Source organism: Geotrypetes seraphini, chromosome 2 (assembly GCF_902459505.1).
Source record: "Geotrypetes seraphini chromosome 2, aGeoSer1.1, whole genome shotgun sequence".
NCBI lineage: Eukaryota > Metazoa > Chordata > Amphibia > Gymnophiona > Dermophiidae > Geotrypetes > Geotrypetes seraphini.
In genome coordinates this window covers 340,134,354-340,148,481 of record NC_047085.1, presented here as the reverse complement: position 1 = coordinate 340,148,481, position 14,128 = coordinate 340,134,354, and the positions used below count along the sequence as shown (strand labels likewise).

Sequence of the window (14,128 nt, the reverse complement as noted above, 5' to 3'; positions counted from 1 at the left end):
TGGTCAGTCTCAACATTTTGGATCTGCTACTTTAGTCACCTATTACCAGAAATGGTCGTATTTTTTTCTTTTTCATTTTTCTAGCATTTTCCTTAGCATTTTTTTTGTTTGTTTTCTGTATGTAACAAGGGGGAAATAAAGAGGTCAGTTTTCAGATGGCACCTAGATGTTTGGAATTGTACTAGATATCTAAGGGCCGCTTGAGTTTCATTTTCAGCAGTTACAACAAACCTACACTTCTCCCTCCAAATCCGCGGATTCGGTTATTCACAATTTTTTTACAAACATCCTATTTTCATTTTTTGGCTATTTTTAAGCCATCCAAGCCTCCCCGGAACCTTACCTGTTGGTCTAGCGGTGAAGCGGGGCAGGACCGATGTTCCTATGCTCCTTCCCCATGCAGAGCCATCATCAGCATTCTGACGATGGCTCTGCATGGAGAAGGAGCATAGGAACATCGGTCCTGCCCCGCTTCACCGCTAGACCAACAGGTAAGGTTCCGAGGACGCAGGAGGGAGGGGGGTGGGTGGGTCAGATCCGGCCGAGAAGTTATTCGCAATTTTTCACACTTCGCAGTCCAGCTCTGCACCTAACCCCTACGAATACTGAGGGAGAAGTGGATATAGAATTCACCAAACAGCACAATAGTTCAAGTTAAATTTTCTGTGAGAGTATAGCCCAAACTTCAGATTGAAAGGGTGTATATTCTCTTACCCCTCCTAACTCTCTTCACGGTAAATAGTATTAACTATTCAGTGGTTGGTTGCAGCGGCGTTAAGCTTTAGAAAGGGATATGGTGCCTTGATAAAACCCCTTCGGGTGAAACATGTTGGCGGTATAAATCCCTGAAAGCATGACCACATGTTTTAAGCTAAGTATTTAAACTATTTACACACTAAAGTAGAAAAAAGTATTTATAAATTTAATAGCAAAGTATGGAAGATCCGGTGAGGAAGTAGTACATAAAGCCTGACACAGTGAATTTGTATGAGTGCTAGGTAGTACGTTGTACTATTTTCTGTGAAGAGAGTTAGGAGGAGGAAGAGAATATGCACTCTTCCAAAATGAAAACAAACCTATAAAGAAACATAAACCCATGATTCTTAAACCTGTCCTGGGTGACCCTCAGCCAGTTGGACTTTCAAGTTATCCCTTATGAATATGCATGAGTGAGATTTGCCTATAAAGTAGATAGTATGCATGCAAATTTCTCTCATGCAAATTCGTGAGGGATATCTAGAAAACCCAACTGGCTGGGGGTCCCCCAGGGCTGGTTTAAGAACCACTGTAGACATCGTATACTCTTTAGTTCTATGATCTTGCAAGCAATTTTTACTCTTATTTATTTTAAATATTTATATACCACTTATAGCCTAAGTGATTTACATTCAGGTACTCAAGCATTTTCCCCCATCTGTCCTGGTGGGCTCACATTCTACCTAATGTATCGGGGGCAATGGAGGACTTGCCCAAGGTCACAAGGAGCAGCATGGGATTTGAACCCACAGCCTCAGGGAGCTAAGACTGTAGCTCTAGCCACTGCACCATACACTCCCTGCACACAGCATACAAAATTGTGCATTTTGGTTATAGAATACAGTAAATTACAAGTATAACTTAATTATTAAATTAGGTGCTAATTGACATTAACAATCAATAATTCACTATAATTGGAGTTAATTGATGCTAATTTGCAGTTCCAACATAACTACACTGAGTCAGTATTCTATAACCTTAACATGTAATTCCTTTAGCACACACAACTGCTAGGGGCATGGACATAGGAGGGGCATAAGCAGGTAATGGGTGTGGCAGAGGCAGGGCCAGATTAAAGGGTAGGCCCAAGAGGCACATGCCTACGGCCCAAAATTGTCAGTGGGGCCCCAGGGCTGGTGTTAGGGGGGAGCAAACAGAGCAGCTGCCCTGATCCCAACAGATCCAGGGGGCCCCGCGGTCCAAATTTCTTTGTTAAACTCCTAAATTGTCCTTTTCAAAGGAGCCCCGACATGGCAGCTGTTCTCAAAAGCTGCCGGTGACTGCCCCGAAGCTTTCCCTCTGCTGCGATCTGCCCTGTCCGAAACGGGAAGTTGCAGCAGAGTGAAAACTTCGGGCCAGCCACCAGCAGCTTGTGAGAACAGCTGCCGTGTCGGGGCCCTTCTGAAAAGGACAATTTTGGCTGCGAGGGAGAAGCCATCTCTTGCCTTGCCTCCTCCCCCATACTCTTCAGCTTTCCCTCCCCTGCTGGCCGGAACTCCTCTGTATTGGCAGGCAGGACTGGCATTAGAGGGAGCAAGGAGAGCAGCTACTCTGGGCCCTTGCCTTCTGTTTTGGGCAGCAATGGTCGTCTGCTTTCTCCCTGCTTCCCAAATGCGGTGGGCCCACAAGCATTCCTCCTCCCCCCCGACATCAATTCTGACATCGGAGAGGAAGTTTCGGGCCAACCAGGCAGCGATTGGCTGGCCCAGAACTTCCTCTCCGACAGCAGAATTGAAGTCAGGTGGGAAGGCTTGTGGGCCCATCCCATCGGGGAAGCATGGAAAAATCAACAGCGGTGGCTTGGCGAAATCAGCAGCAGTGGCCATGGCCGCGGGATGCGGGGCGGAGAGAGAGAAAGAAAGAAAGGAAAGGGAGCAGGAAGAAAGAAAGAAAGCCTGAAAGAAAGAAAGGGGAGGGGCAGGGAGAGAGGAAGAAAAAGTTGGACTCATGGAGGGACAGATAGAGAGATGTTGGTTGGGATGAGGTCTGGAGGAGAGGAAGCTTCAGGAGGAAGAAAGAAAGGATTCACAGTGTCAGAAGGAAGTGCAACCAGAGACTCGTGAAATCAGACAACAAAGGTAGGAAAAATGATTTTATTTTCAATAGTGATCAAAATGTGTCAGTTTCTTCAAATTTACATCTGCTATATTTATATTTTGCAGAGTATTAGGGGGTTATGTGTCATTGTTTCTGTGGTGTTTCACTGTATGCAGTTTGACAGGAAAAGAACTTGCAGGGATGGGACATAAAAATGAGTTCCTGCGAGGATGGGGAAAAATTTGTCCCCTTGTCATTCTCTAGTAGGCACCCCATTGCAGCATGGGGAGCACCTATTCTCTATTAGCATCTGGACACCCATATTCCACTAGAGAATACTTGTAGTAACCCACATCGGCATGCCTGAATGCAAGCATTCCACAGCCCAGGTCTATGGCAGGCAGAAGGGCGGCAAACAGAGTACATAACTTACAGTATTCTCTAATTCATGCATATAAGTAAGAGAATGCCCATATCCTGCCCATATTCTGTCCCTGTGTGCGCTATGCCACTTATGCTGACCCTTATAGAATAACATTTTATTTTATTTTTTTGCTGCATTTATGAAAGCAGGGCACATCTTTATAAAGGCCAATTCTATAAATACATGCCTGCATTTAAGTGTCACTTGCAAGTCTACATGTAGTAAAAAATGCCACTTCTGTGCGTAAGCGCCCTGAGCACTATTCTATCAGGGTGTAAGTTTCAGAGCATGTAACTGCACTTGGGTGGGGCGGGGGCAGGATACGTGCCTATTTCCCCACTTCCACACCTAACTTATAGGATGTTAGGAGCTACGTGCACCCGTGCTACATTTACACCCCCCGAGTTAAGCCAGCTCCTCGGCTGCTGAAACTGCAGACGTGGAAATTGCAGGTGTGCCAAGGCCAACTTATGCTGCCATTTTATCATGGCATTATTTCAAGAGTTCTTCCCATGCTGTTATCAACTTGCCTAAAAAGAGGTGTCCATTTGTAGAATCCACGCATAGACCCCAGCCGTCGAAGCGGACATCACTAGACGTCACCCTTGAAAATTAACCCAAAAGTTGTCCCTCGGTTATTTTTGTTCCTATACAGCCTACATATTAAATTAATTCCACTTTTTCTCCATACACAAATACAGACCTGTTCAGAAAACTGGAGGCAATTTTCAAGCTTTACAATACAAATAGTTTAATAAATAAATATACAGGCATACATACATAGCAAAATGCTCACATGCTGTAGCATTAACATGTATATTTATACATAAAACATTCAAGGAAAAATTTTAGTTGTGTAATTCTCTACAGGCCCAGTATTCAAAGTGATTTAACTGGGCAGCAGAACCTCCTGCCTGATTAACCCCTTCCCCCCCTTTTATGGAGCCGCATTAGACTTTTTTTTATCACTGGCTGCAGAGGTATTAGCTCCAACGCTCTTAGAATTCCTATGAGTGTCGAAGCTAATACCGCCATGGCTGGCGATAAAAAAGCCAAACGCGGCTTTGTAAAAGGGGGTAAATTTCTTATGCCTGTACTTGCGAGTATCACAAAGCTGCCACCAGAGGTTGTGGTGGGCATTTTGAGGCCAGCCACGTGATATGAGCGAATGAGCATCTCTGTTGTACTTAGGACTCGTAGACCATCATGGATATCAAAGGTAGGCTGGGGAAGCCTACAGAGGGGGGAAGCTTGGTTAGGGGGCTTTGCTTAAGGAGGAAGGGACAGAAGATTGGTATCAAAAAGAGGGAGAGGGGACTCAAAGGGAATGAGAGCACGTGTTTCCCCTTATGTAGGTTCTGGCTGCTATTCAGCTGGCACCCACATAAGATCCAGCATCCAGCACATACCAGCATGGCCTTGAATATTCAAGGTTGGAGCCCAGATATGACCCAGCATTGAATATTGGGACCTAATTCTGCCCGCATTTAAAAAAAACACAGACCACCACCGGCTGATAAATTGACCAGTGTGTGGCCAAAAGTTATCCTTCCAAAGAGGAAAGAGATTTGGGATGGGCTGGGGCAGAACAGAATTTATACAGACAGCAGTGATATTCTGCCACTATCTAGATAACTTATGCAGTCAAGTCTGAACACAGAAATAACAGAGCTAACTTTATGTGAATAAGATATGTATATGCAGATAAAGGTGTACTGGTTTTCAGCATTCTGGCTCAAATGTATAACATAGTAACATAGTAGATGACGGCAGATAAAGACCCAAATGGTCCATCCAGTCTGCCCAACCAAAAGCCACATTAAACTATGAAGATAACTTATCCATATATCTATATACTAGTGTTTAAGCCCGTTAGATTAACGGGTGCTAGATGACCGCCTCTCCTGCTTTTGAACCTGGGCAGGGGCAGAGGCAGAGCCGGGGCGGGAGGGAGTGACGGTGGGAGAGCAATTTCAAAGCCTCGGAAGCAGCGGCTCCTTGACCAATCCATGCTTAAAACGTCCCCACACTCGCGGTCTGGCTGGCTCCCCCACCAAAGCCCTTCGCAGTGGCAGCCCCTCCCGCATCCGTCCCCGCGTCCCAAGCCTCTCCGAAGGCCGGCTCCCACGAAATGGTACCCCTCTGTCCAAAGCCGCAGCGGCAGCCTCCCTCAAAACACATTTCAAATCTGACATATTGTAATCACAAAACAGAAAATAAAATTATTTTTCTTACCTTTTGTTGTCTGGTCATTCTTCATATCATGTAGGGGTCCCAGGCTATGGTTGGCTTTTGATAACTCGCTTGCCAGGGCCCCTTCTTTCTTCTTCCCTCCCTCCATCCCTGCAGCTGAAGACAGGCACCTCCCCCCAGTGGTCTGAGACAGGAGGGAGCAGTTAGGAGAGGGTATGAGGGCAAAGAGGGGCTCAACAACGCCCAACCACCTTTCCTTCCCTCCCTCCATCAGGTGCAGTGAATCCACCAATGTTAAAAGGAGCCGCATCGAAATCGGAGGCCTGCCACTGCCGTAGCACGTTCCTCTCTGCCTTGGTCCCGCTCCTTCTCTGACATATGGGACCACGGCAGAGGGAATGTGTTATGGTGGTGGCAGGGCTCCAATTTCAAAGCAGCTGCTTTTAACATAGACGGAGCTGAACTGACCTGATGGAGGAAGGGAAGGAACGGTGGGGCAAATTTCGGCAACGGCAGGAATTGTTTGGCGGGCCAAGCACCGGTTTCTTTAGGCAGCCCCGGTTGTTTACTTGGATTAAATGTGATCCGGGTGAGGAAGGCCGCCGCAGCCTCGCGGCTAGGTAGGTGGGACAACAATGGCGCTTATGCTCAAGCCCCCGCCGCAGCTCCTCTCTCGATCCTGGTGCGGTTCGAGAGAGGAGTCGTGGCGGCGGCTTGAGCATAAGCGCGATTGTTGTCCCCCTACCTAGCCGCGAGGCTGCGGCGGCCTTCCTCACCCGGCTCACATTTAATCCAAGTAAACAACCGGGGCTGCCTAAAGAAACATGGTAATCATATTCTGTTCTGAAAGCCCCCGCCGCAGCTCCTAGGCGGTTGAGGGGGGAAGGTTGTGGTCGGAGTTGCTAGGCTGCAGCGGATGTGTGAGTTGCGAGTGTGGGGCCTGTAGCGGCGCGAGGTGGAGAGCAGGCTGTGGTGACGTAGTAGGCGCGCATGCGCACTCGTGTTTCCGCGACGGGATCAGGGAACACGATTTTTTTAGTGCGCATGCGTTTCCTACCATTTTATTATATTAGATGTTTCCTAGACTACTAAATACTGATCTTTATAATTCTAACATCTGGTTTTCTTTCATTCCAGATAACTATGTTGTGTCAGATCATGGATCTTGCATTCGCTCCTGTCTGCCAGATTCCCATGAAGTGGATGAAAATGGTGTCAGAAAATGTAAAAAATGTGATGGACTGTGTGAAAAAGGTATAGCATCTTTTGACAAAATGAAATTACACAGTTTTGACAGAACGGTTTAGCATTCATGTTTGGGGTGTTTTAACCTAGGAGAATTTATGTTTATGAATATATGACTGATTTCTTCAGTCATTAAGAGGACTGCCCTGTTGACTTCTAAATGAAGATGTAATGAGACTTGATATATCAACTTTCTGTGGTAAAATCAAAGCAAGTTTATATATTATATAAAGGTACATATTTTGTTCCTGGGGTCACAAGAAGCTGCAGTGGTAATCAAACCCAGCTCCTCTGGCTCTCAGGCCACTGCACTAACCAGGCTCTCAGGCCACTCCTCCACATGTTAAATATCCACCATTTTCCATCTGTATAAACAGCATTCATATTTCTGCTCCACATTTCCACATACCCAACAGAGCAATCCCATCAATTCTCCCTCTGATAAAAGTATTGTTTCTTTCACTTTATTTTGCCCACTCTCAAGTGGTGAATTTCTATTATCTAACCTCAGTCTCTAAAGAGTCTAAAGCAAAAATTTTTCTCAACAATTATTTACTGTGCTTTTCCCCAAATCTGACTGTCCTGCTTCCCTGTGTTCTTGCCGTCTTGAACACCCCCTTTTTCTCTACTCTCTTTCCTTGATGTCATATAAGATCATGGTAAATAATGGAATAGAGAGCATGGCAGATCCACTGTACCAGTAAAGTGGTTTGGGTTGTAACTGCTGCTCCATGCAGGTAGCCCCACCCCCCACCCTTTTCCCTCCCAATTTTTTTTAGTGTTACACTGCTGCTCTATGCACATTACCCATCTATGTGGAAACTGTTTTTGTTTGGCGTAGATCGGAAATGTTCTCTTCCTTTTTGAATTCCGTCATCATTTTGGTCCCACCATTGTCAGTGGCAGAGCATTTCAGACACATTCCACCTTTTAGTGAAAAAGTATTTCCTGGTGTTGCTTTTTTTTAGGGAAAGGTAAATAGTTTTAGAACCACACTCAAAGTGGTTTACATACAGGGACTTCAGGCATTTCCCCATCTGTCCTGGTGGGCTCACAATCTATATAATATACCTGGGGCAGTGGAGGATTAGGTGACTTGCCCAGGGTTACAATGAACAGTGTGGGATTTGAACCCAAAACCTCTGGGTGTTGAGGCTGTAGCTCTAACTGCTGCTCCACGCTTTCCTCCTTTTTAAAAATGCATCCTTGCAGTTTCATTTCATATCTTCTAGCTCTATAATTTCACTGCCTTTTGGGGAGGTTTTTGTTGTTCATTAATACCAATCAAGTATTTAGACATCATCTGTATACGTGGCATAGTTAAGCCTGAGTAGACACCAGGTGGAAAAATTAAGGTGGACCATTATAACACATCTCTCCAAGTTGTGGGGATAGGGGTAACCCCTTCAGAGCGCCAATATGAGGGGCATTCAATAATTTATCTACCTGAGTATGAAAGAAAGTAGCAGACATGTTGAAACAAGTATGTGCATGTTGTGATATGTCTCAAGGTTACTCATGCACAGTTGTGGTTCAGTGCGAGTCCAACATTCCAAGAGACAGGATGTCAGGAGAGTCCTCATGCGAATCAAGTAAGAAACTGCTAGATTTGGAGCACAGTTCAGTTCCTATAAAGTAAAATTTTGGAGCAAGCAATTTAAGTGGGGTAGAGAGTCTATTGAAGATGACCCTCACACTGGATGGCCTGTAGAAGCAACTTTCACAGAAATATGCAAGAAAGTTGAGGATTTAATTTTGTCAAACATTTTAATTAAGGTTTCCCTAATTGCTGAAGAAATGGGCATCTCAGCAGGTACTGTTTGGAAAATAATTTATGAAAAGTTGAGCATCTCCAAGGTTAGTGCAAGATGGGTTCAAAGAATGCCGACTCCATGTAAGAAGGCCACGAGGCTTCAGTGCTGTCAGGAGAACTTGGAGATGCTCCGTGAAGGCCAAGTGAATCCTGAGTCCACAATGGAATCAATGCAGAGGAAGCACAAGTCATCCCCCACCCCAAAATAGTTCAAGACATAAAAATCTGCAGGCAAAGTCATGGAAACTCTCTTCTGGGATGATGAAGGACTTTTGTTTTGGAGTTCATGCCACACAAGACAACCATAACTGGTGAAAGTTATGTCAACACAATGATCACTTTGCAGGAGTCAATCAAGGTGAAAAGACAAGGAAAACTCACAGCAGATGTGCTGCTTCTTCACGACAATGCACCAGTGCAGTTTTCAAGTGACGAAGACATCAAGAAAGCTGTGATGTCCTGGGAAAATAGCCTTGCCACGATCAGCTGAGCTGGTGTGGCAGAGTTTCCCTGACACTCCCCCTCCCAAAAAAAAAATCATCAGGAAGGATGCTGCTGACCCTTCCCCCCTCCAAAGCCCCGACACCCTTCTATCGTGCTTCAGCAGGAGGGATGCCCACTCCTTCCTGCCGCTGACCCCCCTGAAGTGCCAACACCCACATTGTACATCAGCAGGAGGAATGCCCACTCCCTCCTGGCGCCGACACCCCCTGAAGCACTGACACCCCTTCAAGCGAAGAGTGGCAGGAAAGATGCCCACTTCCTCCTGCTGCCAGCCCTCCCAAACCCCCAACATCCCCCAAGTGAAGAGTGGCAGGAAGTATGCCCGCACCTTGCTGCTGCCAGCCTTCCGAACCCACGACACCTCCCAAGTGAAGAGTGGCAGGAGGGATGCCCATTTCTTCCTGTTGCCAGCCCTCCTTGGATGCACTGGGGAGGGGCCTAAGGCTTTGACTGGTCAGATACCTAAGGCCCCTCCCATGAGGCCCCTTAGGTATCTGGCCAATTGAAGTCTTAGGCCACTCCCAGTGCATCACAGGATGCACCAAGAAGGAGGCATAAGGCCCTGATTAGCCCAGGTGCCAGCATCCGTGGGTTACATTTAAATATTTCAAAGTGTTTAAAGCCAGCATTTCAATCTGATACGTAGGACCATGGTCAGAACTGCTATATTTGAATGAATATCTACTGTATAACGTTGGTGTGTTGACCTTATCTACATTTGTCTCTCTGTTCCATTTCATCTTCCCTGTCCTGTTCAAGGATACATATATCTACCTGAAACTGGGCTGTGTTCATCTGTATCTGCTGTTAATAGATAGAAAACAAAGACAAACTGTATGATTTTGTACTTCTATTATCCTTGTATCGTCTTCAAATGTTCTACAGTTCAAGTTTCCTTGTTTACAGAAGAAGATTAACATTCCTTACTGTACACTTCCCCCAAAAGCATGAAGCTGATGTTAATTGGAGCCATAATGTTTTCTCATAACTAGCCCCAGCTTGAAGGGTCACTGACACTTCTTTAAAATTTCTTTTCTCTACAGCTTGCAATGGAATTGGAACAGGCAGTCTTAAAAATGTTATTGCTGTTAACGATTCAAATATTGACACCTTCAGGAACTGCACCAAGATCAACGGGGATGTGCACATTCTGGCTGTAACCATTATAGGGTAAGTTATTACCTATTTGCTGCTTTTCTGTTGCAGTTCCTTTCATGATTCAAATTTTGTTTAATTGCTTTTTAGTGACCGCTTCACCAAAACTGCACCTTTGGACCCGAATAAACTGAACATCTTTAAAACAGTTAAAGAGATAACAGGTAAGGAAATAATAATAACTTTATTCTTGTATACCGCCATACCACACAGTTCTAGGCGGTTCACAAAAAAGAGAAATGAACAGTCAGTGAATAGTCACGAAACAAGAAAAAAACTGCAGATAATATGTACAAAATGCAGGCTGTGTTTATTATATCAAATATTAAATGTGGTCAATAATACCAACTTTTTTCGAACCAAGGGACTTGACACGGTCCGTGTTTCAGTAAACACGCCTTCCTTAGGGGTCCTAATAAATATAAATAAGAGAACCTAAGAATATACAATTGGTATATCATAATTGGACAAATGGTGTGCATAGGTGACAAAATGATGGTCCATATGAAGTGGTAAAGAAATAATTTGAGGGGATAATTCATGAATAGTAAAATGTCTCTACTGAAATTGGGCAAATGGGCATTTCTGGAACACTAGAGGAAACTTTGTTGTACGGCTGAACTAGAGGAAACTGGAAATAACATTGAGTGAAACCCATCAGAGTAGGCACACTTACCCACTCTTTTACTAAGGTGCACTAACCGATTAGCGTGTGCCTTACCAATTTGCTTGACTTCTTTGAAGGTCTGAATAAACATATGGATAAAGGTGAACCAGTTGATGTAGTGTACCTAGATTTTCAGAAAGCTTTTGACAGAATTCTTCATGAGAGACTCCTGTTAGCTAGACAGGTGCTAGCATTTAATATTGATTGGTACCTAAATAACTGTCAGTTCCTCCCTCAATCTGGCCCCATAGCACCCTTGTGTAGCCTGGCTCAAAATGGCTGTTTTGTGCAATTATCAGGGGTACCACCTGATTAAGTATGGCTGAATATCAGCAGTTAGGCAGCTTCAATTAATTTACCTTTACAAAAGTGTAGAATTCCTATGAGTATAGGAGTTGTTACCGCCACAGTTGGCATTAAAAACCGTGCTATGCTTTTGTAAAGGGTGGGGTGGGGTTTAAGCAGGCAGTAGCTTTTCCTGTTTGCATATATCATTTTCAGAATAGAGTCTTAGTTAATTAAATCTGGTGGATATCAGTTTTTATATTGCTTTTATAAAGGTAAGTATTTGTTTAATTTGCCAACTTTGCATTTTTTAAATTTATATCTCTTTATTGATTTTTAATATGTCAGAACATAAAATTACAAGAAAAACACAAACATTGGGTGTATGATACTAACTTCATATTGCAATTGCCTTCTTAATACTACAGTGGTAGTGATTATAATGTGACTATACACCACATAAGAAAAATCTTACAATTGTTTTGTGAAAAAATTTATGGAGATTAAAAATCTTAGTCAAAAAGAAACTGCTAAATGCAAACTGGTGATCAGCTCACAATAATCATCAGTTTAAAAAAACTCCATAGTGCAAACATTCAAAAACTCGTGTCACACGTGTCCTCAAACATTCCCTCTCTTTTACTAACGCGTAGCGTGGGTTTTAACGCCGGCATCGGCGGTAACTGCTCCAACGCATTAAAACCCACGCTACGCATTAGTAAAGGAGGGGGTTTGTATATTAGTCCATAAAAATCAAGAGCAAATAAAAATCATATAGAAGTCAATTAATTATCAATACTGCAACCAATTATATCTGCTCAAAAATATATCCCATCTTGCTTGAAGTCTTCAAGCAAGATGGGATATGCATTTGGGTAGAATGTACGATAACTGTAGTCGCCCTTGATTTTCTCCAAATTAATTACAAGCATCAGACTCAGAGAGCACAACACAGCCTTCCTGGTGGCCCAAAAGTAAACTGTTTACAAATGATTGTTAAATATAGCCCCTGTCTACAAATGATTGTTAAATATAGCCCCTGTCTCCTAAAAGGAAAAAAAGGGGTCTGTTTATGAAATGAACTTTCCAAGTCAAAAGTTATGTAAAAATATGAGAAGGAAAAAGATCTTTTCTCTTAGCAACAGCCCAGTGTATCTTGTTTTTAAACCTGATTTATTATCTTATTCCTGTATCATACATTTTAGGAAACTTGATGATTCAGGCATGGCCTACCAACATAACTGATCTCAGTCCTTTTGAAAATGTGGAAATTATCCGTGGCAGAACAAAAGCACAGTAAGTAAATCACTTTTTGGAAGAGGTGCCAGTGGCAGACTGGTTAAAGTGGGGATATTGCTACCAGGTTGTATTTTTAAGTCACTGATTTTGAGTTGACTTGGCTATGAAATGGCCTAGGTGACTTGAGTTCATGTTCTTATCACTGTAAGAAAAGAACTTGCTGCTTTTTAACACAATTTGTTGGTCATCTCAGTAGAAGTGTCAAAGACCCAAAGGTGATTCCTCCAGAGCGAGGTGAATGTACCAGGGTGGTATGAGGAGACTTATGCTGAACTGCTCACTAGGGGAGGCCTTCAGTTTCCAGAGCTCTCAATCCAGCTTCTCTCACTAGACACTGGATTTTTATAGAAACATTACTATTAATATTAAAAAATGAAAAACTGGAATATACAAAAGTGGCACTTCTGCTTATCAAATAGGCTTGAATTTTAGGATAAATCACACTGGATATCCACTAGGTATATGGGGGAAATTCTATAACTTGGTTCCTCAGTTTAGGTGCTACGATGAGGCAAGCTTAGAGCCAGTCTTATAATAGCGCTTAGTATCACAGAATACTAGCCAACTCCTTACATCATGTGAAAGGTCATGCTTAAGTGCACCAAGTGACATGTGTAACTGATAAGAACATATGAATAGATTTACTGGTCAGGCCAATGGTCCATCTAGCTCAGTATCCCATCTTCACCATGGCCAATCCAGGTCACAAGTACCTGGTAAAAATCCACATAGTAGCAACATTCCATGCTACCAATTCAGGGCAAGCAGTGGCTTCTCCATATCTGTCTCAATAGCAAACTATGGACTATGGTTATGTATATCACTTGGTGCCATTTCTGTGATCTGTTGATGCTCCTCCCATATTTTATATTTTATTTAATGCAGTGTTTATATCCCGCTAAATCACCACACTGGCTTCAAAGCGGTTTACAAAAACAAATAAAATTTGATTTATCTAAACTAATCTAATCTTTGGTTTATATACCGAGTCATCTCCCAGTGGAGCTCGACTCGGTTCACATATAATTTATACACACCAGGAGTAAAGAAAGGGAAGAATGAGAAAAGAACAATACAGTAATTCAATAAAAAAAACCTCTACAGAGTCAAAGTTAATGGTGTGACCTGTTGTTGATCCTTTGCTTGACACTAATGGTTGTTTGTCTCTAGGCCACTAACTTTGTCCTATGGAGCTGGTAGAACTGGGGTAACTGCATGAATAAGGTAACACCAAAGTCTGATGAACCAAAATAATTTATTTACCCCCTCTTCTACGAAACTGCACTAGCAGTTTTTAGCGCAGAGAGCAGCACTGAATGACCCGCACTGCTCCCGACGCTCATAGGAACTCAATGAGTGTCGGGAGTAGTGCGGGCCATTCAGCATGGCTCTCTGCGCTAAAAAAACACTAGCGCTGTATCGTAGAAGAGGGGGTTAGTGCTGGCCATCTCTTTTGCACACACCAAAACAGTTCCTCAAAATATCAATATAAGCCAAACAAAACTCAGGCATTTTTCCTCTTAAGTAAGTTGGCCTAATATTGCCTTAATTCAGCTCAAAGAGTTCATTTATTCAAAATTCAAAGTAAAACATCATCAAAACATTCTTCTTCTACCAGACATTTCATTTAACTGCCTTCATACAGGCATTGGTCTAATTTAAGCCAGACTGCTTCAGATCAGTCCTCTTCTATCCAGCCCAATGGCTCAGGAAAAAAAAAAAACTTTTAATCTTCAAGCCTTATTTTAGC

The 14,128-nt window shown here is 43.3% G+C and overlaps 1 protein-coding gene across 2 annotated transcripts in view; it reads left to right on the top strand.

The window, feature by feature from the left end:
• EGFR (epidermal growth factor receptor) overlaps positions 1 to 14,128 on the top strand; it is a 406,644-nt gene that overhangs the window by 298,181 nt on the left and 94,335 nt on the right. For both annotated transcript variants that reach the window (XM_033930303.1, XM_033930304.1), the window contains exons 8-11: positions 6,548 to 6,664; positions 10,016 to 10,142; positions 10,218 to 10,291; positions 12,285 to 12,375. In XM_033930303.1, coding sequence (XP_033786194.1) covers positions 6,548 to 6,664; positions 10,016 to 10,142; positions 10,218 to 10,291; positions 12,285 to 12,375 — 409 coding nt within the window. The remainder of the gene's footprint in view (positions 1 to 6,547; positions 6,665 to 10,015; positions 10,143 to 10,217; positions 10,292 to 12,284; positions 12,376 to 14,128) is intronic.